The sequence below is a fragment of the Stegostoma tigrinum genome, chromosome 4, assembly GCF_030684315.1.
Source record: "Stegostoma tigrinum isolate sSteTig4 chromosome 4, sSteTig4.hap1, whole genome shotgun sequence".
Lineage (NCBI taxonomy): Eukaryota > Metazoa > Chordata > Chondrichthyes > Orectolobiformes > Stegostomatidae > Stegostoma > Stegostoma tigrinum.
The window spans coordinates 83,942,658-83,967,430 of record NC_081357.1 but is presented as its reverse complement, the minus strand read 5'-3'; the positions used below and the strand labels follow the sequence as shown (position 1 = coordinate 83,967,430).

General features: G+C 43.5%; 1 protein-coding gene across 1 annotated transcript in view; it reads left to right on the top strand.

Annotated features, from left to right (window-relative positions):
• The first annotated feature begins 6,844 nt into the window (after window positions 1-6,844).
• smap1 (small ArfGAP 1) overlaps window positions 6,845-24,773 on the top strand; it is a 207,346-nt gene continuing 189,417 nt past the window's right edge. The window contains 4 exon segments of the mRNA XM_059645494.1: window positions 6,845-6,943; window positions 12,257-12,390; window positions 19,828-19,843; window positions 19,846-19,903. Coding sequence (XP_059501477.1) covers window positions 6,865-6,943; window positions 12,257-12,390; window positions 19,828-19,843; window positions 19,846-19,903 — 287 coding nt within the window. The 5' untranslated portion in view covers window positions 6,845-6,864.

Here is a 24,773-nt window from a genome sequence, read left to right as displayed (position 1 = left end):
AATGTAACATTTCATCCTCACAATGACTTGTCAGGGTCCTTACGACAGGTTTTGGTCCAATTCCGGTATTAGGTGGTCTGCCAAACAATATCTCGAACGGTCTAAGATTTGCCCTTCCCCTAATTCTGGTTCTCATATACATTAATACCACAGGCAGGGCTTTTGTCCAAGTTACCCTCATCTCATCACAGCACTTTGCTAGTTTGTTCTTTAAGGTAGCATTTTCTCTCTCCACAGCTCCTCCGCCTGCGGGATGATATGCACAATGCTGTCTTAAATCCATTCCCAGGTATTCTCCTATCTGCCTGAGGGCTTGGTTCACAAATGGTGTGCCATTATTGCTACTAATTTTCCTTGGGATGCCCCAGCGTGGGATTATCTCAGTTAATAGGGCCTTTGCTACTGCACTGGCATCTTGTTTAGCCATCGGGAAAGCCTCCACCCACTTAGAGAACATGTCTACCATCGCTAAACAGTATTTCTTTCCTTCGCTTGGGGACAGTTCAATAAAATCCATTTGGATATGTTCAAATGGTTCTTGCGGTACAGGGTGGGCAGAGCGTCATTTTTATTCCCTTCCCCACATGGTTAGTAGCGCAAATGACGCACCGGTCACCAAATTTTTGGGAATAATTAGTAAAGCCCTTAGTATACCAATGCTTGGAGATACTCTTCAACAACCCTCCTTTTGACACATGGTCCTTTCCGTGTGTCAACTTAGCGTAATGAGGGAACAGTGCCCTTGGTAAGCCCGGCTTGTCATTGGGCCCATACCACACCCCTTCCTTTAACTTGACTCCCGCTCTCGACCACACTTTCTTTTCGTCTGGTGTAGCCTGCATCTGGAGGTCCTGAAAATCAGCTGTTGGAATAGGGTTTATCAACATTTGCAGACTTACGCTGTCCTCTACAGGTCTCAGCACTGCTGCCTTTGCTGCCGCGTCTGCTTTCGCATTACCTTGTGCGACCAGATCAGTTTTTCCTGTATGCGCATCACATTTGCAAACAGCAATGGATGTGGGTAAAAGGATTGCCTCTAGAAGATCAGAAATCAAGTTAGCGAGTTTTGAGAAGATTTGTAGCTCAGGTTGAGGTTCTGGATGTGAGTTTGCTCGCTGAGCTGGAAGGTTAGTTTTCAGACGTTTCGTCACCGGTTTTTCTCAGGTTTTGCCGCCACACTGAGACTGCCAAAAGCAATCCCAGACATCACCGTCACTGAAGCCAAGCCCCAGCACGTAAGAAAGCTCGCCCGAACTTAGCCAAAAGAGGAGGAAAACAACAACAAACTGCCATTCCTAGATGTCACAGTAGAGCGAACAGCCAATGGGGAACTTCAAACCAGCTTCGACAGGAAAACAACACATACGGACCAAATACTGAACTACAGGAGCAACCATCCCAACACCCACAAACGAAGCTGCATTAGAACATTATTCCAACGAGCCACCACACACTGCAGCACAAAGGAACTACGCAGAGCAGAGGAAAATCATCTATACAGCGTATTCAAAAAGAATGGGTACCCTATGAACACACTCCGCCGATTTTCTCAGCAACAAACCCAAACAAACAGACAAAACAGGCTCAGAAACCATAAGCACTCTCCCCTACATCAAAGACATTTCCGAAATGACTGCCAGACTACTCGGACCCCTTGGCATCAGGGTAGCCCACAAACCCACCAACACACTAAAACAGCAGCTAATGAACTTAAATGACCCTATACAGACAACAAATAAAGCGAACGTCATCTACAAAATACCTTGCAAGAACTGTGACAAACACTACATTGGACAAACTGGCAGGAAGCTAGTCACCAGGATACATGAACATCAACTAGCCACAAAACGACATGACCCACTATCACTGGTATCCTTACATACAGGTAAGGAAGGACACCACTTTGATTGGGACAACACATCCATCTTAGGACAAGCCAAACAGAGACATGCACGAGAATTCCTAGAAGCATGGCATTCCAACCGGAATTCCATCAACAAACACATTGACTTGGAGCCAATCTACCATCCCCTGAGAAAAAGAACAGGAAATGACATCACCAACCCAAGGAAACCTAACCAGATAAATAGAAAGCGGGACATAACACTGGCGCTTCGTCGGAGGCTCACTGATGATGTTACCTAGAATACTTCAGACGAAACATCTGAAAACTAACCTTCCAGCTCAGCGAGCAAACTCACATCCAGAGAAATCAAGTTATGATGGGTGATTGGTTTTCCCGCTGACGTCAGGAAGCCCCTATGCTTCCATAGGGTTCCAAAATCACGAGTGACCCCAAAGGCATATCGGCTGTCTGTATAGATACTAACAGATCTGCCTTCTGCTAGCTTGCATGCTTCAGTAAGAGCGACCAGTTCTGCGGCTTGTGCAGATAGGTATCTAGGGAGGGGTTCTGCCTTTAATATATCGTGTGACGTGACTATAGTGTATCCCACACAGTTTTGGCCCGTATTTTGATTTCTCAACGCAGAGCTGTCCACAAAGAGCTCTAGCTCAGGGTCTTGCAATGGGGTATCTTGTAGGTCTGGTCGCAGACTACAGACTTTGTTGGTGACAGCTACACAGTCATGCGGTTCACCATCATCCTCCGTGGGGAGAAGGGGTGGCAGGATTAAGTATTGTACACCTTTTAACTGTGATGTTTGGCATTTCTAATAATAGTGTTGTACCTCAGCCACCTGGCTGCTGACATATGCGCTGTTTTCTGCTCCAAGAGAAGCAGTGAGACTGCATGCGGTACCAATAATGTCAATTCACTGTATCTTACAATGTCTCTAGAGGCTGTTACTACCTTTTCAGCAGCCGCAACTGCCCTTAAACAAATATGTAGTCCTGCTGCTACAGGGTCTAGTTTAGCAGAGAAGTATGCCACTGGCCTAAGTTTCTTCCCATGTTCCTGCAACAATACAGATGTCATACACCCATGTTTCTCATCTACTGTCTGAGTAAAAGGCTTGTTTGGGTCAGGAAGTCCCAGGGTTGGTGCGGACTGCAGAGCTAACTTCAAGCCGTTAAACGCTATTTCAGCTGCCGGAGTCCAGCTAAGCAAACTGTGTGCCTGCAAGTTCTTTCCGTGTGCTATATTACTTCAGGGGGCTTTGAGGACTGCATAACTGGGGATAAAGGTTCTGCAATATAAGCACGTTCCTAAAAATGACATCAATTGTTTCTTAGTTTTGGTTTTGGGTTTGTGAATTTCCTGGATTGCTCTTACCCTGCTCTGCTGTAGGGGTTTTCCTTGTTCTGATATCAAAAGTCCCAGGAACTTGACCTGTTTTTGTACAAATTGTAATTTAGAGAGACTCGCCTCATGCCCCTCTTTAGCCAGGTGACATAATAAGGACACTGGTTCTTTTTCACATTGCTTTTTAGTTGGAGCTGCAGTAAGACAGTCATCCACATACTGTAGGAGGGCTGTCCCTGGAGATAGGACTAGTGGCTCTAGGCTTTTTTTTCAAAGTTTCATTGTAAATGGTGGGTGATTCACAATATCCTTGGCATAATCTTGTAAATGTATAAGCCCTTCCCTTAAATGAGAAGGCAAACCAATACTGGCTATCAGGATGTACAGGGATGCTGAAAAATGCGTTAGCTAAATCAACAACGGAAAACCATCGACTTCCCGGCGGAATTTGCGCTAATATAGTATATGGGTTTGGAATATTAGGAGCTGTGGGTACAACAGCGTCATTTACTGCTTGTAAATCTTGTACAAATCTCCACTCCTCAGGTTCCCCTGGGAGCCTTGCTTTCTTTACTGGGTAAATAGGTGTTCGTACTGGCGAATTTTCACAGGGTACTGTAACTCCTGCTTTCAATAAGGAATTGAACACAGGGGTAATTCCCTCTATAGCTTCAGCTCTCAGTGGATACGATGGTTTGCATGGCCTATAGTCAGATTTTGGTATAATCCTCATTGGCTTGCAATTACGTATCAAACCCACATCATGTTTTCCCTTTGTCCAAAGCTCCTCTGGAAGTGTTTGCAATCGTGAATCATCAAAGTTAATTTGCGCAAAACACCAATGCATCTTCTTCTGCCCCACATTAGTCGCAGGGGCTATTTCTACTGTTCTTTCCGTTTGCGACAGCCAATTTAGACTGGTCCTGTAAGCTTGCAGGCTTACACTGAACCACACAGTTGATTCCCAATCCTTAACCTTGAGATTTCTGAGTACCTACGGTCCCAGGTCCCTCCATTGGTCATTATTTCCCTTAGCTAAAGACACATGGGGATGTGACCTTTCGATTGTGAAGAGGTGTGGCGTTCCTGATCCTGACTTTACTCGAGACAAGTTGACACTTACAGCACATCTATGCTTATTCCAATGTAGTTCTTGTAACAGCAGCGTATCCGGCTTTTGGAGCTTCCTAAACCACTCATTCTCATATTGGACATCTGGTCCTCCAACTTGAATGTGTGCCGTACAATGCAATTCGTCTTCGGACATAAAATCAGTGTTAGTTGGGTTAACACATTCATGTGCTTTCTTCATGAGCGCTTGGTTCACTGAATTCACAGATTTCAGAGTTAGTCTCCATTCATAGACATACGTAAGGGGTCTAGCATCAAATTTAACTCCCTGGAATTCTGTTTGCTCTCGCTTGACCACCCTCAATCCCTCTGGAGCGCTAATAAGGTTTAATCTTAATTTTCCAATCAGGTTGATTGGGCAACAGTTCGAGAACAGAAATGCGAACTTGAATCTTTCCCCTTGGGGGGTTTCGCATTTCAGAGGCATGGTAAATTTTTCTTGTGTCATGACTCCTGATGCTCCTACAGAATTCAGGTACCGCCTGCTCATTTTTAATGGTACACTTAATTGGTTTGCCGGAATCACAGAGCTCCCTGCACCTGAGTCTACTAAAAACACGAGCTCCTTCCCTTCTACGGGCAGTGTATACACAGGTATTTGCTTATATGGCTCATTGCTGTACTTAGCATACGTTCCTCGCGGGCTTATCCTGTATGCAAACCGATTCGCAGTTGACGCGTTAGTGTTAGTACATGTAATTAGCTCAAGCATTTCTTCATTGCAAAGCATCAGAGTTCCGAACTTATCCTTCCTCTCAGGCATACCTCCGTCGTCCCCAGCCTCCTTCAGTCAGTCACCTTCTCTACCGTCTTCTGTTGTCTTTCTCTTTTCGGTCTTTGGACAATCCTTCTTCCAATGATCCTTGCTTCCGCAGAGAAAACATTATTCCGTTCTATCTCACCCCCTGCCTCGGCCTCCTCTTCCACGTCCTCGTCCTCTCTCTCTCCCTCTTCCTGCTTGTCGACTTTCAGCAGATTGAGCAACCAACTGTAGTATGGCTAACTGCGCCCTACAGCTCTGGTCCTCCCTTCTTTTATTCCGCTTTTCCCTTTCTTGTGTCAGCAACTTTTCAGCATATATGGCGTGCTCTTCGATGAGACTAAGCTTCCCCGTATCCCAGGTAATACATGTATCCTTTACCTTTTTTGCGATGTCCTCACTCAGTCCATTCATGAAGCTGTTTCACAAATGTGCTTCATACGGGATTACCTCTGCAGCATTCAAGTCAGTTGGTGGGTGAGTCCACTGTGGGCATTGTGGACCTCCGCAAGGCGAGTGAGGTATTGGGACACGGTCTCTTCGTCTCATTGCTTGCACATTGCAATCTTTGTCATGTCCATTCTTACTGGGAAAGCCGTTCTGCAGGCGTCTGTCACTTCCGTAACAAAGGCATTATAGGGGCTAAGATAATAAAATGTGAGGCTGGATGAACACAGCAGGCCAAGCAATAAATAGGGAGAGAGGGGGAGGCGGACCGAAGATGGAGAGTAAAGAAGATAGGTGGAGAGAGTGTAGATGGGGAGGTAGGGAGGGGATAGGTCAGTCCAGGGAAGACGGACAGGTCAAGGAGGTGGGATGAGGTTAGTAGGTAGCGGGGGGTGCGGCTTGGGGTGGGAGGAAGGGATGGGTGAGAGGAAGAACCGGTTAGGGAGGCAGAGACAGGTTGGACTGGTTTTGGGATGCAGTGGGTGGGGGGGAAGAGCTGGGCTGGTTGTGTGGTGCAGTGGGGGGAGGGGACGAACTGGGCTGGTTGAGGGATGCAGTAGGGGAAGGGGAGATTTTGAAACTGGTGAAGTCCACATTGATACCATATGGCTGCAGGGTTCCCAGGCGGAATATGAGTTGCTGTTCCTGCAACCTTCGGGTGACATCATTGTGGCAGTGCAGGAGGCCCATGATGGACATGTCATCAAGAGAATGGGAGGGGGAGTGGAAATGGTTTGCGACTGGGAGGTGCAGTTGTTTTTTGCGAACTGAGCGGAGGTGTTCTGCAAAGCGGTCCCCAAGCCTCCGCTTGGTTTCCCCAATGTAGAGGTAGCCGCACCGGGTACAGTGGATGCAGTATACCACATTGGCAGATGTGCAGGTGAACCTCTGCTTGATGTGGAATGTCATCTTGGGGCCTGGGATGGGGGTGAGGGAGGAGGTGTGGGGACAAGTGTAGCATTTCCTGCGGTTGCAGGGGAAGGTGCCGGGTGTGGTGGGGTTGGAGGGCAGTGTGGAGCGAACAAGGGAGTCACGGAGAGAGTGGTCTCTCCGGAAAGCAGACAGGGGAGGGGATGGAAAAATGTCTTGGGTGGTGGGGTCGGATTGTAAATGGCGGAAGTGTCGGAGGATAATGCGTTGTATCCGGAGGTTGGTAGGGTGGTGTGTGAGAACGAGGGGGATCCTCTTGGGGCGGTTGTGGCGGGGGCGGGGTGTGAGGGATGTGTCGCGGGAAATGCGGGAGACGCGGTCAAGGGCGTTCTCGATCATTATAGGGGCTGTTGTCAGCATGGTCCCGCTGGATTTGTAGGGCACGCATGTTATGTTCTGGCCATCTATATTTGATTTTAGAAATATCTGCTCCCAGTTTTCTTTCCAAGAGTCATCGCATCTCCTGAGAGGTAGGACGAAACTCATGACAGCACTTACGTACTTCGTCTGCGAATTTTTGTCCTCCTGCCCCTCTGGGATCAGGGAGTTGTTTGTACGTACATTCAATGTCCTTCATTGTCCATGGTCAGTGGACATGTGTTGGCTGCCCGTCCGGACCTGCTACCTCAACCATCGGGGCCATGACGGTACCGCGAATACTGTCAGGTTCCTCTTCTTCAGGTCCCTCATCATCCAGCAGGATGGACACCGGGCTCAATTCTCTTCGGACCGCGTTCTTCATTGTCTGTTGGGTCTCAGTGGGCGTGGCGGGGGAGGGGGTGGGGGGTTGGAGTCCGTGGCTGTCTTACTTGCAGTCGCGTGCGATAAATGGGTGGAGGCTCTGTAGCAGACTGACCATCTGAGTGCGTTGGAGGAGCCGTAGGACATTGCGGAGGGTAGCCATCAAGGTCGGGATCATCCTGAACAGTGGGAGAGCCTGGAAAAGGCTTAACGCACTGTAAAGTATCAGCTTTCTTCGCAGTGTCCCAGCCCTAGGTTGTGATTGCCTATTCCTTATCTCTGCCTCAGTCTTCCACATACCATACGCCCTCCCCAGTATACTAATATTTTGTTGTTATTCTTGTTCTTTTCCTCCAGTTCTTTCTGTTTCAGCCTTGTTTTCAATGATTCAAGTTGTCTTAAACTAAAACTTCCTCCTTCAGGGAAACCACACTCTGTCATCCACGTTCCAATCTGGGTCACAGATTCCCGTCCATAATTAGTAATCATACATTGAATGTTAGGACTATTCATAACTACTAAATCTTTTTGTTGTTTCCTGTTGCTGCTACACATGACCGGCCTTTTAAATTTTTTGACACAAACTCGCAGTGACTGACTTGCTTTCACCTCTGGAGGTTCCCTCATCTGAGTGCATCCACCTAGTGGTTGGTTTTTCCAAAACCAACAAACGAATACCCGCCCCTCAGGTACCTTAACAGGCCCAACCTGTGGACAGATCCAAGTCTAAGTCTGTCTAAGATAACAAAGTGTGAAGCTGGATGAACACAGCAGGCCAAGCAGCATCTCAGGAGCATAAAAGCTGATGTTTCGGGCCTAGACCCTTCATCAGAGATGGGGATGGGGAGAGGGTTCTGGAATAAATAGGGAGAGAGGGGGAGGCGGACCGAAGATGGAGAGCAAAGAAGATAGGTGGGGAGGTAGGGAGGGGATAGGTCAGTCCAGGGAAGACGGACAGGTCAAGGAGGCGGGATGAGGTTAGTAGGTAGGAAATGGAGGTGCGGCTTGAGGTGGAAGGAAGGGATGGGTGAGAGGAAGAACTGGTCTCCACCTCCCTAACCTGTTCTTTGGACATTGGACAAACAGGCAGAATGCTAGCCACCAGGATACATGAACATCAACTAGCCACAAAATGACATGACCCACTATCACTAGTATCCTTACATACAGATGAGGAAGGACACCACTTTGATTGGGACAACACATCCATCCTAGGACAAGCCAAACAGAGACACACACGAGAATTCCTAGAGGCATGGTATTCCAACTGGAACTCCAACAACAAACACATTGATTTGGAGCCAATCGACCATCCTCTGAGAAAAAGAATCTGAAATGACATCACCAACGCAGGAAATGACATCACCAACCCAAGGAAACAGATAAATAGAAAGCGGGACATAACACCAGCGCTTCATTGGAGGCTCACTGATGATGCTACCTAGAATGGTGACGAAACGTCTGAAAACTAACCTTCCAGCTCAGCGAGCAAACTCACATCCAGGTGGATAAAGTGGCAAAGAAGGCATATGGGATACTTGCCTTTATTACCTGAGGTCTCGAGTTTGTGAGCATGGAGGTGATGCTGGAATTTAATAAAATGACAGTTTAATTATGAGCTCTAGTATGAGGTGAAGTTTTGGAATTTATATTATTGGAGGGATATGGTCGCACTAGGCATGCATATTAGATTTCCAGGATGTTGCTTTGGCTGGTGAGCTTGTTACAAAGAGATTTTGGAGAGTCTGGGGTTGCTTTCCTTGGAGCAGAGGAGTCTGAGCGGGGGGAATGTGATTGAGGTGTATAAAATTGACAGACATAGATAAGGTAGACTGGGAGAAACTTCCTCACTTGATGGAAAAATCAATGACTGGGGACATATATTTAACGCAAGGGACAAAAGGTCTATGTGAGTTGTGAGGCAATACATGGTGGCTCAGTGGTTAGCACTGCTGCCTCACAGCGCCAACAACCAGGTTCAATTCCACCATCGGGCGGCTGTCTGTGTGGAGTTTACGCGTTTTCCCTAAGTCTGTGTGGGTTTCCTCCGGGTGCTCTGGTTTCCTCCGACAGTCCAAAGATGTGCAGGTTAGGTGGATTGGCCATGCTAAATTGCCTGTAGTGTTCAGGGATGTGTAGATTCAGGGAATGGGTTGAGATGGGATGTTCTCAGGATTGGTGTGGACTTGTTGGACTGAATGGCCTTTCTCTATACTGTAGGGCTTCTATGATTCTATGATAATCTTTTCACTCAGTCAGTGGAGGGAATCTGCTACCTGCTGCCTCTAAGGGTGGTAGAGCAGACATCCCAGAAACATTTAAGAAGTATTTCAATGTGCACTTGGATGCCAAGGCATACAGGACTTTTGGCCAAGTATAGGAATGTAGGATTAAAATTGTTAGGTCACTTTTGGCAATGAAGTCTTGATGCGTCAAAGGGCTTTTTCCTGTAGCCTCTAGAACTCTAAGGCTCCCCAGTGAATGTTGGAGATACTGTTTCCTGTTTCATTTCAGCCATGCGTTATGAATTTCATGTGCACCAATATCAAGTAAATAAGCACTTAGTTACCATTGATATGGAAGAAGAAAAATGAATATTATAAGAAGGAGAAGGAAGTTGCTGTGGTTGTTTATTTAAAATGAGAATTAAAAGAAAATTAATACTGCAGACATTTCTGCATCCGTTCATGCATCATTTTCTGAATGAAAGATGATGACCCTTAACCATTAATGACCGTCACTGAAATAAGACCCTGAGCAACTAGTTGACAAGCTAAATAATGGGACAGTTATTTAACCCTGATGAATAACCTTTTCTTTACACTCTTCATACTTATGCACAATGCTGCATCACTGCAAGTGTGAATTTTGATCATCATTAGTGACTTCAAGAGATATTCTTTCTGTTTCATGATTTAATTTGGATATTATTTGTAAGGCTGAAGCCGGGCTTCTAATCAGCATTGGGAGCTTGAAGTAGTCAACCAGTTAAGGACTTACACAAACTATAAATCAGTATTTCTTCAATTTGTCATCTGCTTGGCTTCATGGTTCTTTACAAAAATGTATTTGTAATGCTATTGTGTTGCTTCCCAATGGACTCCGCCCTCATGGTATTTTGGGAAGATGGAAGATTCAATTTGACAAAGGTCCAATATTTTTCTTTGCTTATCATCAGTCTTGGTTGGTTCACTACGTGATTATTCATCTCTTGTGTTTAATGCAGCTAAATTTTTTACGCTGCTCCAAGACACTTGCTGAGATACAGTGCTCTCTTGCATATCTTGACTCATGCTAATGTACAGCTTCAAATGGTGTCAAAGTTAATTCTGAAAATATTTAGACAGTTCTGTTAATTCATACAAGACATTCTTTCATATTGTTTAGTGATATGGTAATTAAAATCAGATTTTCTCCAAGCAGCACTCTACTAATCAAGTAGAGTGTTTTTGAAAATGAGATCTCAAAATATTTAAGGAGGTTTTGTAATTGTGCGTGAAATCTCTTAGAGTGAAATGGAGAACCTCTGACCACTTAGAGGCTTTATATAGTAGTTACATTTTCATGACATCTGCCATTTATTCAAACTATCCTCTTTGGACTGAGGTTCTGCACAAGATTGTATAATGGTCTTCAAAAGCGCCACCCTCCATTTCCTTCATTGTGGGTGTTTTGGAATTCCCTAATGCCAGGTCTTTTCACTGAGCCATGCTGTGTCCATAAATGTGGAACACACTACTCAAGTCTTGTGGCAACACTGTTCTTTTTCCCTAGAGTAATAGAAGTACCATCTGAAGTAAACACCACCATTTCCATCATGACCAACTTAAAAATATTCAACAGCAAAAATTGCTTTTGTATTACAAACAGATAAGTTAGTTCCACCAAATGCTGTCTAATACACTGCAGATGCTATTTCTCAACTTCTTTCCATCAATATTGTGTTAGATAGGAAGACAGATGAATCTCTGTAACAGCACAATCCGTGAACAAATTTATTACCTGCAAAAACTTTAAAACTTGTGGTACACCATCATGCTGGTGCATGCAGGTACTTTGTTTTGTGATGATTTTCATTTTGTTCAGAGTTCACAGAGCTGTTCATTAGTATTGGAAGTGGAACATTATCTGTGAGAACTTTTATTTCTTCTGTGTCTGAATGATTTTACATATGTCCCAATCTTGCTTGTCCATGTTATTTATACTTTAGGTAGCATTTTTCTCACAGCGAATCCAAGTGTGTGTGTGAATGCAATTTTCTTGAGAATATGCACATCAGCTGCTAGGGTACCATCATTTACCTATGGTAGGTGGTGTAAACACTGAGGGCCATTAGTTTGTTTTTGGCACAGGGCAGTTATTTTGATGGATTTATTGTCATATATACCTAAGTACAGTGAAATACTTTGTTTATGAGCAGTACAGGCAGATCATTGTCTTAGAAAGCCCAGAGAAGTTCTTGGGCAGTTTGGACAGGACCTGACCAGGGTCAAAACCAAATTTAGCTCTTCTCCTTAAAAAAGGATGCATTGGTCAAATCTGGGTAAGTAATATTTTTGGTAGAAAAGTTTTTAATTTGAGCAACTTCAAGCCCAGGACTGTTTGAATCATAGAATCAAAGAATCCCTACAGTGTGGAGACCCTTCGGCCCAACAAGTCCACACCGAACCTCAGAGCGTCCCAACCACACCCACCCCCCTATAACCCACCTAATCTACAACTCCCTGAACACTACAGGCAATTTAGCATGGCCAAGCCACCTAACCTGCACATGTTTGGACTGCAAGACAGGTTTACTAGATGCAGAAGAAGGGAGAACTGTTGTTCAGTGTGCCTTGAATAATTTTTCAATTTTGCCTATTGTTTCCATCTTGGCTTTTTTTTCAACCCACTGTAGATAATTGTTTTGAATATGCTTCCTACTTAATGAAGTGGAAGTGTCTTAATTAGAAAAGTAAAGAGTAGTGGTAATTATTCATAAATTTGTCTAAAGAAATTTGGGAAGATTCCAACTTGATTTTTTGGTCTCCTTTTCCCTACAGGTCCAAGATGGGCTTCCTGGAACCTCGGTGTTTTTATTTGTATCAGGTGTGCAGGAATCCACCGAAACCTCGCTGTGGATATATCCCGAGTGAAATCGGTTAACTTGGATCAGAGGATACCAGAACAGATACAGGTATAAGTCATGTCTTCATCAACCAAAACATCTCTCCTTGTCTGTCTTCAATACATGAGTCTTTATTTTGAAATGTTGTTCCGAAATTCTAGATCACCTACCAGATGAATCTTCTCACTTGTCCGCTCAAGACCTTAGGATCTTGTACTTCTATCAAGTCATTAATTACTCTCCTAAATTGGAGTATTTTATGTCGCTCCTACCTTACACTTTTCTTTGAAAAGAACTGATGTCTTTCAGATACTAACTTTATACTGCTCTGCCCACCCTACAGTGGATTAGCATTGGGTCCTGTCCTGGTAATGCCAGAAGGATGGTAGCATTAGTTTCTGTAGCAAAGTTATATACTTCTGTGATCATTAGAGGAAACAATAAACTTGCCCAATCCTCTTCAGATCAAACAAAATGTAGTTTTTAGTGATATTACTTGTTTTAAAGTCTATTTACACAATTTATAGAGTCTACAACACACAATGCCATTATGCCCGTCCTCTCTGTTTGTAAGACCTTGCCTGCCCATCCTGTCTTGGCAATGCACAATTTTTTTTTCCTTTGAGTGCCAGTCATTTCCTTTAGAAAAACATGTTTCAATCTGCTTCCACTGCACACTCACAGTGCATTCTGAACCCTAACCACTTGCACCATTTTTTCTTATTCATGTCTTTTCTTATGTTACCAGTTGCCTTAAATATATATTCCCTCATTTTGGACACTTTCAAGGAATAATTTCTTCCCATCTCTGTAGATTTCTGAATACCTCTATCAAATTTCTACTCAGTTTCTCTTCTCTTCTCACTAGTGTCTGTCAGGGCAGGACTAATGCTCTTAGTGGTAAGTCCTGGGGAGTGTTACCAAAGAAACCTTGGGGTGCACATCATTGTTCCTTGAAAGTGGAATTTCAGGTAGGCAGGGTAGCGAAGTTGATGTTTGGTACAATTGCCTTTATTGGTCAGTGCATTGAGTGTGGGAGTTGGGAGGTTATGTTGAGGCTGTTCAGGACATTGGGTAGGCCACTTTGGAACACCGCATTCAATTTTGATTTTCCTGCTATAGAAAGGATGTTGTGAAACTTGAAAGGATTCAAAAAAGATTTGTAATGATGTTGCCAGCATTGGAGGGTTTGAACTCAAGGGAGAGACTGAACAGACTGGGGAAATTTTCCCTCAGGTGTCACAGAGGAAGCGGTGGGGTTTAAGGCCAGTGTAGGTGCGGAAGTGGGACTGTTCCACATTACCTACAAAGAGGCAGGCATAACTTGGGCCCATGCGGGTACTCATGGCCACCCCCTTTGTCTATAGGAAGTGGAAATCTCTCATGCCACCCAACCAGCCTCCAGATACAATGCATCATCCTCCGACACTTGCGCCATCTACAATCCAACCTCAGCACTAAAGACATTTTTCCAACCACACCCTTGTCTGCCTTGTGGAGAGACCATCTTTCCCCTGCAACCGGAGGAAGTGCTACACCTGCCCCAACACCACCTCCCTCATCCCCAAGATGACTTTCCACATCAAGCAGATGTTCACCTGCCCATCTGCTGATGTGGTATACTGCATCTGCTGTTCCCGTTGTGGCCCCCTCTACATTGGGGAAAGCAAGTGGAGGCTTGGGGACCGCTTTGCAGAACCCCTACGCTCGGTTCGCAACAAACAACTGCACCTCCCAGTCGTGAACCATTTCAGTTCCCCCTCCCATTCCTCAGACGACACGTCCATCCTGGGCCTCCTGCAGTGCCATAATGATGCCACCCGTAAGTTGCAGGAACAGCAACTCATATTCTGTTTGGGAACCCTGCAGCCCAATGGTATCAATGTGGATTTCACCAGCTTCAAAATCTACCCCCCGCCCACTGCATCCCAAAACCAGCCCAGCTCGTCCCCACCTCCCTAACCTGTTCTTCCTCTCACCTATCCCCTCCTCCCACTTCAAGCCGTACCTCCATTTCCTACGTACTAATCTCATCCCGCTCCTTGACCTGTCCGTCCTCCCCAGACTGACCTATCCCCTCCCTACGTCCCCACCCATACTCTCCTCTCCACCTATCTTCTTCTCTATCCATCTTCGGTCCACCTCCCCCTCTCTCCCTATTTAGTTCAGAATCTTCTCCCCATCCTCCTTTTCTGATGAAGGGTCTAGGCCCGAAACGTCAGCTTTTGTGCTCCTAAGATGCTGCTTGGCCTGCTGTGTTGATCCAGCTCCACACTTTGTTATCAGTGTTATTTGAGGCTAGAGAGTCCGTTCATCAGTCTGATAACGGCCGGGAAGATGCTGTTCCTGAATCTGCTTGTACATATGTTCAGGCTTCTGTATCTTCCACAAAATGGAAGAGGTTTCAGGTGGGTGCAATGGGTCTTTGATGTTGGCAGTCTTTCTGCGGCAGCGAGCCATGTAAATGGATACTGGGAGTTGCTGAGAGTCAGCTACAAGGAGGCTTCAAATGATTTAGACATGTTGAATGAACGGGCAAACATTTGGCAGATGCAATACAGTGTAGCTAAATGAATAGTGAAGGTACGGTATAACTTAAATAGTGATAATATTGGGAAACACCCAGTCAGTGAAAGAATACATGCTGGTGCAGCAAGCAATTAGGAAGGTAGGTTTACATTGGCTTTCATTGCAAGAGGATTTGAATTCAGAAGTACAGCTGTCTTAAAACAGTTATATGGGCACTGGTGAGACCACACCTAGAATATTGCATGCAGTTTTCGTCTCCCTACTGAAGAAAAGATATACTTGCCATAGAGGGAGAGTAGCGAAATTCACAAGGCTGATATTGGGGTTGGTAAGACTGCCCAAAGATTTTGGATTGACTGGGCCTGTATCAGGCAGCATTTGTAAAAATGAGAAGGGGTGTGATTCAAACTTGTAAGATTCTAGCAGGCTTGGACAGACTGGATGCAGGGGAATGTTTTCCCTGGTTTGGGATTATTCAACCAGGATCATTGTCTCAGTTAGGATTGAGATGAGGAAACATTTCTTTACTCAAAGCATAGTGAACCTGTGAATTTCTCTGCCAAGATGGTTGTAGAGGCCAGGCCCTGAATCTATTCAAGAAGGAAATAGATAATTCTTCGGCTATTAAAGATCAGGGGCTAATAGAAAAAGTGGGCATTTGGCATTGAGATAGAAGATCAGCTGTAATCATATTGAACGTGGAGAAGCCCTGAAGGCTGAATGGCCCACTCCCGCTCCCAGTTTCTATGTTTCCGTTCCTGGTTAAAATCACTGGCCACATGAATTTGTTTCTACTTAAGTGTCCATATTTTTGCCAATTAGTTTATACATGTGCCCTCTTGTTTTCTCGCCTGCCATCTTGTTTTCTTTCCTTCCATGAATGGCAGTAGACTGTCCGCATTCTCTGTCCAGGCCTGTTGTGACTTTCAGTGCCTCAAACAAATTTCCCCTCAGCTTTTTCATCAGGGAATGCAGTCCTAATGTCTCCTATGTATGTATGTAATTGAAGTTCCTCGAACCTAGAACTATGCTTCTGATGAGCTTTTTATGCACTCTACTGACTTTGCATGACACCCAGAAATGGACATATTGCTTCACTGAGGCTGAATCAGGCTGTGTGTAAGTTTAACAATTTACTTGGTTTTGTACTTTGTCCTATTGATAAAGCTCTCTAAAGCTGTTCTGCTATTGATGATTTACTTAATTAATCTTTTAGGATAAGGCCCATTGTTCTTTGATAAACATTTGGATCATCTTATTTATATTCTGAAGTTGTGAACTTGCCCGTTTTTACTGATTAATGAAGGCCAGTCTTCAGCCTGGACTTCTTGAAGTGTGGTGAAACCAGAGCCTTGCTGTTTCTTTCCTATTCAGCAAAATATGTTAGAAAAATCTGTGCAGAGAAAGAGTTGACATTTTGAGTCCAATATGGCTTTTTCAGAATTGAATAAATATGATGGCCATCAATAAAATTGGAAACAGATTTAGCAGAAATATCTTTACATAGTGATTGATCGCTGCAGTGGTTAATAGCATAGATACATTTATGGGGAAACCAGATAATATCATGGAGCGGGGAATAGGTAATGCTGAAGGGAATAGATAAGACAGGAAGGAGCTACCCTGGAGCAATAGCACTGGCATGTAGACCCATTGAGCTGAATTGAATGTTTCTGTGCTGTAAATTCAGTCAATAAGCATATTGTTTATCCTATTTGAATAAGTGAAACAAAAAACATTTCTTAAAATGTCAATTAATCACCTCATACCAAGAAATCCTGGAAAGGGGCTTTAGTATTCTTCCAGCCTTTCACATTTGATAGGTAAAGTCAGGTTGTTGGATTTTTATTTTACTTGACGTTTTATTTGATGCCTCTTCTTTAACAGATGCAGGTCAATGCGAAATGGAGAGTTACAGATTTAATCTTAATATTTTCACTTGAACCTAGAATATATCTGGATTGAACTGTGATTCTAATTTACAGGTTGTAACATTCACTAGGTGTAACATTCTTTTGGTACTGTCACTGACTTGACAGAACACAGATTTGAACCAAGCCAAATATTGGAAATAAAATGCAATTTAGTGACAAATAATTAAAGTTCTCAGCTTCAGATTTGGTGTTCTGTTGTAGGAAATTGATAATCAATTGCTTGATAGGGCCAAGTTCAAAACTGCTAAGAAGAGACATGAAGAACTAGTTGATCATCTTGCATTCACCAGGACTGAGACTCAATCAGATTTGCAAAGGGAGTACCAGTTTACACAGCATAAAGAAGGCTGGACCATGGTTGGCAGGAGATGCAGCTAAGGAACTGTTTACTGTCAATCTGAAACAAATACATGTAGGGGTACACTAATTGGTCGAAGTATTGCTTGAGAGATGCAGAGAACAAATTCCTTTTGCCTGCATAGGCTAGGGCACTGTGTTAATATATGTACTTACTAGCATGTATAAATCTATCGCACTACAGTCTCCATTGGTAACTGTAAATTGGTTTCCCACTCAATTCTTAGCAGGGTTATTTCGTAAATGTTGACCACTAGCAGAATTTGGCACTGTTACACACTATTCTGCAGTTTGCAATCACAAGCTGGTTGAGTACGATTAGTGTGCTGACTGCTGTGAATGGTGAATGGGGTGTGTTACTTATTTGGTATGACCTGGCCAGTTGAAGGGATGTATATTTTATGTCCCTGTCCATGCACTAGCATTGAAACTTTTATAGTAAACTGTGATTTTGGCCTGAATGCAGTATTCTGTTAACCAGTCATGTATTTACTGCAATGTAGCAACTTGAAACAGCTAGTTTCACGTGTTTTTAAATTTCTGAGGCACCTTTGCCTTCCAAGGAATTTGAGGTAATTAGCAGCTCCCTCCTACTTAGATTCATCTACCCTTTTAGTAATACATATTCTCCTGTCCGTTATGTTATCTAGTTTCCTCATAAGTGCATTCATGCTATTCACTCCCTCTGGTAGTGATCAAGCCATTCTTTGTGTAAAGATGCTTCTACTGAACCCAATTTAGCTGAGCAGTGGCAAAGGGTATCACACAAGATAGCTTTGATAGATTCCTACTTAAGCATCAAGCTTGCATGATGAGCAAATGGTTATTCACAGGTTTCCAAATGATTGATCTTGTAGCATATGAAACATGTAGTAATCCCACTGCGTATATTGACCGGTGTATGTAGAATTTCAGTAGGTAGAGAACTTTGATTTCTCAACCAACTCATCAAGGAAAGAGTGATTGAAATAGAACAATCAAATAATGGTAAATTTGAATGAAGTTTGGAGTTATTAAGCTGTTCAAAGAAATATTTTGCTGTTGCAACTATTGCAAATCTGTTACATATGTATTGGAAGAACACAAGGGGTAGGAGGTTGCTGGACATTCCATCGAAGAATGTGTTTCTCAAGATAACTAGAGATGTTAGCAACAGCAGGGCTGAGAGGGGATATCATGGCAACACTGTCTATTTGGGTGCACGCGGTGCAGTTGAAACGGAAATGTGAATTGTTCAATTCATGAGTTGTGTCAGAACCATTTCAGACATTAGTGGCATGTCTAGATTGTCATATCACCGTCAAAGTGCAAATGTCAATGACTTCCTCTCATTTTTAAGTTAAAAGAGCATCTACTTCTCCGCAGGACATTCCAGTGCAACATTTGTGTGTCAAAGTTCAGATATTAGCCTGTGCTCTCTTTAAAAAGTAAAGTCTCCAATTTTATAAAGGGCTGCACAGCCTTTAGCTTCCCATCATTGCTATCTCTGAGCAGATGACCCCAAGATATCAATTTGCAACCTTCTGCCAGTTGTGGCCTACATTTTGAGAAGCCCTGGGCTAAAGCTGGCAGGTTATTTTCTACATTGATTACACAGTGGAGTTAGCAACCGGTCATATGTTCATTCAACTGGAACTAAGGTGCTGAAGTAATTTTTTATAAAAATCATTCAAATTGTGTGGTTATTGAAATCTCTTGGACTTTTCCAAAGTCTATTTCAGTGCTTATCTAGGAAAAACAGGCACTGAATGTGGCCTTGTCAGATTTCTCAAATACCATAGGAAAAGTAAGTAATACTTAAATCGGATCAGCCATGATCTGATTGAACAGCAGAGCAAGTCCGAGGGGCCAAATGGCCTATTCCTGTTCCTATTTCTTATGGTTTACATGACCATCTTAAATTGCTGATCTCTCCCCATCCTCATTCAAACTGAACCCATAAATTGGCACGTTAAATCCTAGCTTGGAACAACTGTTCTGATATCTAATTACATTTCAGTCACTTGCTGTTTATGTTGTTGAAGTCATTCTGTGCTGATAGAGATTTAATGGCAGTGATGTGATCTTCAAGATAAAACTGCCTTAGAGCATTTGTTGGTATTTGTTGTCCTCTTCTCCTCCTCCATGCAGAAGATGTGAAAAAAGTGGTCAGTACCAAATGCCTTCCAAAGCTGTGGACAGTGCATGACATTGTTTTTTTTTAAATAACAGAATAGGATACTTGTTACTTGTGGATGTCTTTATTTGACTTTTGAGTTCAGACGGAGCATCAAGTACCTAAAAATGTTCAATCAAATGTTCATCCTTATTAAACACAAAAATATACTATTATGCAGATTTCATTTCAGTAGTGCAGTTACTAACTTTTTTATTTCAACTGTCAAGTCATTCGCACATAGTTATGCTTAACTTGTTTTGTGGAAAAAGAGTTTTATTTATCAAGTGCTAAACTTTTTTTTGTGGCCAGGAGCAGGAATACTTCTACCTTCCTCTCTTCTCACCACCACCACCCCTCTCCCATATAAAATTCTTATTTTAAGTCTTGTGTCTCTTGACTCCACAACGAGATGAAATCCTTTACAGGATTTTCTATTATTGCATCATGTTCTGTTGATTGTTTTGAGTATAACAGATGTTTGAGAGATATAGAACATCAAGAGATATTAACTTGCCTTTTTCTCTGCAGTGTGTGCAAGACATGGGCAAAGACGTTTCTATGAAGCACACCTTCCTGAACATTTCCGGAGACCTCAGACTGACCAGTATCCTTGATGGCTGTTGTACAAAACAGATCTAGATATCATTTCATAAAGCATAGAAATGTAAGAAGTAGATTCAGATCTTAAGAGAGGGATAAAACAACCATGGCTAACCAAGGAAGTTAAAGAGTGCATTAAGTTGAAAGAAAAAGCATGTAAGGAGGCCAATATCAGTGATGGTCCTGAAGACGCTGATAAATTCAGAATCCAGCAAAGGAAGACTAAAAAGATAATAAAGATAAAATAAGCTACAAGGACAAACTAACAGGGTATAAAAACTGACAGTGAGAACTCCTTTTAAACGTAAGACAAGGAAGAGAGAGGTCAAAATGAACAGACCCCTTAGAAAATGAATCTGGGGGAACAGTTATGGGAACCAGAAATTGGTAAATGGGATGACGAGATATTTTATATCAGTTTGTAGGTGGAACTTACTTCAAACATTCCTTTTTAATACTAAAGAGTGTGAGGGGGAGGGGGGGGGTGGAATAAAGTGCCATCACCATGACTAGACAAATGACATTACACAAACTGATGGAGCTAAAGGCAGATAAGTCTTCTGGCCCTGATGGCTTGCATCTTAGGAAACTGAAAGTGGTGGCTACAGAGGTAGTGGATGCATTGTTTGTAATTTTCCAAAAATCCTTGGATTCTGGAGAAGTACTACAGGATTGGAAGACTGATCATTCAAAAAGGGAAAGAAGAAAAAAGGCAGATTAACATAACATTCGTTATTGGAAAATTGTTGGAATCAATCATTAAGGCAGCAATTGCATAACATTTGGAAAATGATAATCTAATCAAGCAGAGTCAGAGTGACTTCCTGAAAGGGACTTTGTGCCTGACTGGCTTATTAGTCTTTTGAGGAAGTCTCAACCAAAGTGGATAGAGGGGAAGAAGTAGATATGTTGTTGGAATTCTAGAACATGTTCGACAAGGTACCTCCCAAAGGGTGAAGTCATAAGAGGTTGTTTTCGTGGAGCCAGGATATTAGCATGGATAGAGAAGCTAATGGGCAGGAAACAGTTAGTGGGGATAAGAAATTCTTTTTCAGGTTAGTGACTTGTAACCAGTGGGGTTCCACAGCGTTCAGTGTTGGGGCCACAACTGTTTAGAATGTATATCAGTGATTTGGTGGAATGCAGTGTAGCCAAACCTGCACATGCAATAACAGGTGGAAAGGCAGGTTTAGAGAGAGATTGATAAGTAAGTGGGCAAAACGTTGTCAAATAGAATATAATGTGGAAAAAGTAAAGTTGTTAATTTTGTGGAGGGAGAGTAAAAGATCAGAATATTGTGTGGAAAAACAGCAGAAAGTTACAACAAAAAGGGACTTGGGGTTCTTGTGCATGAAATAAAAAAAAAGAACTAACACAAGTTGCAGCAGTTAATCAGAAAGACTGATGGAATATTTGTCCTGTTTCGAGGGGTTGAGAACCAAAGAATCAAAGAACCTCTACAGTGTGGAAACAGGCCATTTGGCCCAACATGTCCACATCGCCCTTCCAAAGAGCATCCCACCCAGGCCCATTCCTCTACATTTGCCATGTCTAGCCCACCTAACCTAAACATCCCTGGGCACTAAAGCATAGTCAGTCCACCTACTCTGCATATCTATGGACTGTGGGAGGAAACCGGAGCACCCGGAGGAAACCCATGCAGACACAGGGAGAATGTACAAGTTCCAGGCTGGAATTGAACCTGGGTCCCTGGTGCTGTGAGGCTGCAGTGCTAACCACTGAACCACTGTGCTGCCCCATTCTTAGTGCAGCTGTACAAAGTGCTGGTGAGACCACATCTGCACTACTGGTGAGCAATTTTAGTCCTCTTATTTAAGGAAGGGTATCATTTGATTGGAGGCAGTTCAGTGAAGGTTCAATAAGATGATTCCTGGTATGGAGGGATTGTCTATATGAGCAAAGGCTAAACAGTTTGGGACTCACTAGAGTTTAGAAGAATGAGAGGTGATTTCATTGAAGCATATAGGATCCTTAAGGGCTCAGTAAGGTAAAGGCTAAGAATGGGAGACTTTTATGGGAAAGTCTAAATCAAGGGGGTGCAACTAAGAATAAAGGCATGCCAGTTAAAGATTGAGGAGGAAAAATTCCTTTCCTTTAATTTAGGAAATTGGAGCCGGAATAGGCCATTTGGCTCTTTTGAGACTGTTCTGCCATTCAATATGATCATTGCTGATCATCCTACTTTGTTCCCTGGCCTTGCTTTCTCCCTATACTTTTTGATCCCTTTTAACCCCTAGGACTAATTCCTTGCTGAAAATGTTCAATGTTCTAGTCTCAACCACACTTTGTGGCCGAGAATTCCACGGGCTCACTACTCTCTGGGTGAAGAAATTTCTCCTCATCTCAGGTGGCAAGATGTCAGCTGATAAGATGCTTCAGTCGGAACTCCTCTGCTTGCCAGTTCCTTTTCCATTTCCTTATTTTTCCCTCTTTGCATCATTTTTTTCTTCCCCATCGCCCACGACCCACCCCCAAAACCCAACTTTTAACTATTTAAACTATCCTAACCTACCTGGAGAATGGAAGTGAGATGACTTGCATTCGGAGTCCTGGTGGGCTGCACTTAGAGCAGCGGCAGAGCAGGCATGGGCTGAGTCGTGGGCCGAGCCCTGGAGTGGCGGCAGAGCAAGCACAGGCCGAGTTCAGGAGCAGCAGTAGAGCGAGATTTGGACGGAGGCCAGCACGTGGAAGCAGCGTGGCCTGAAGTTTTTACCCCAGCAGGCATAAACCCAAGTTGGAAAAGGACTAGAACTTGAGTACTTCATTGTCACTTTCTTTTATCATTCTGGACTTTTTTAAACTGTTTATTCCTGTGCTAATTTTTTTAACTATTTCAATTCTGTGACAACACTTAAAGTATTTGTACCTAAGCAGGCACCGAGAGGTGACATTACAAACTTTTTACTGCACTCATTCGAGTGCACGTGACAATATAAATGCTGTTGTACTCTATTCCTAAATGGCCTACTCCTTGTCTTTAAACTGTGACTCCTCATTCTGGTTTCCCTGATCATTTGGAACATGCTTCCTGCATTTATTTTGTCTGTTACTATTAGGATTTTTTTTGTTTTAAGTTTCTATGAGATATGCCCACATCCTTCTAAATTCCAGTGGAGATGAATATCGTAGTAACTGATCCAGTTTGTCTTGATACATTAGCCTTGCAGCTCTGGGAATCAGTCTGGTAAGTGTTTGTTGGATTCTCTGCACAGCCAGAACACCAGTCCTGAAGTGCAATACACCAGGAATGGCCTCATTAGAGCTACGTATGATTGCAGTAAGACATCCTTGCACCCATATGCTAATCCTCTTCCTCTAAAGGCCAATGTACCATTTGTCTTCTTGCCTGCTGCACCTGCATGTTTACTTTCAGGACTGGTATACAAGGATACCCAGGTCTCACTGCACCTCCCCTTTCCCAAACTATTACCATTCAGGTTATAAAATAGTTTGATTTTGCATCCTTCAATTTATCCCACGTTATACTTCATCTGTTGTGCATTTGCTGACTCAGCCAACTTGCTTAAATCATGCTGAAGCATTTCTGCATCCTCACAGTTCACTCTTCTATGCAGCTTTTTGTCATCTGGTAACTTGGAGATATTACATTTAGTTACCCAATCTAAATCATATTTATATTATGTGACCATAAACGTAGGAGTATAATTAGGCCATTTGGCCTATTGCTTCTGCTCGTCATTGGATCATGACTGATGTGTATCTCAACGCTATTCCCCTGGGTTCTCTCCATAAGCTTTGATCCCTGTACTAATATATCATGAAGAGCTGGGGTCTCAGAACTGATTGCTGCGATATCCCACCAGTCACTGCCTGCCACTCAGAAAATGATCTGCTTGTTCCTACTCTTGGTTTCCTGTCAACTATCCTTCTAACCATGCCAGAACACTTACCCCATTCCAATACCTTACTGGAAACTCTCCAAAAGCCCAAGTAAACCACACCCACTGGCTCCGACTTACTACTTGTTACCTGCTTAAAACATGCCAGAAGACTTGTTATGCATGACTTTCTTTTCATGAACCCATATTGACTCTATCCAATCCAATCATTGTTTGTCAAGTACTCTGCTGTTAAATCTTTAAAATGGATTCCAGCATTTTTTTCACTATCCAAGAGATATGCTCATTGCTAACTGCTCTATAATTCAAAACCAAAAGAACTACAGATACTGGAAATCAGAAACAAAAACAGAAGTTGCTAGAAAAGTTCTGAAGAGAATCCCCCTTGTCCTCACATACCACCCCACCAACATCTGGATTCCGCCATCTACAATCCGACCCCGCTACCAAAGACATTTTTCCATCCCCACCCTTGTCTGCTTTCCAGAGGGACCACTCTCTTCATGACTTCCTTGTCCGCTCCACACTCCCCTCCAACACCACCACACCTGGCACTTTACCCTGGAAACGCAGGAAGTGCTATACCTGCCCCCACACCTTCTCCCTCACCCCATCCTGGGCCCCAAGAAGATTTTCCACATCAAGCAGATGTTCACCTGCGCATCTGCCAATGTGGTATACAGCATCCGCTGTACCCGTTGTGGCTACCTCTACACTGGGGGAACCAAGCAGAGGCTTGGGGATTGCTTTGCAGAACATCTACACGCGGTTTACAATAAACAGCTGCACCTCCCAGTTGTGAACCATTTCAACTCCCACGCCCACTCCTCAGACGACATGACCATCCTGGGCCTCCTGCAGTGCCACAACGATGCCACCCGAAGGATGCAGGAACAGCAACTCATATTCCGCTTGGGAACCCTGCAGCCCAATAGTATCAGTGTGGATTTCACCAGCTTCAAAATCTCCCCACCCCCACTGCATCCCAAAACC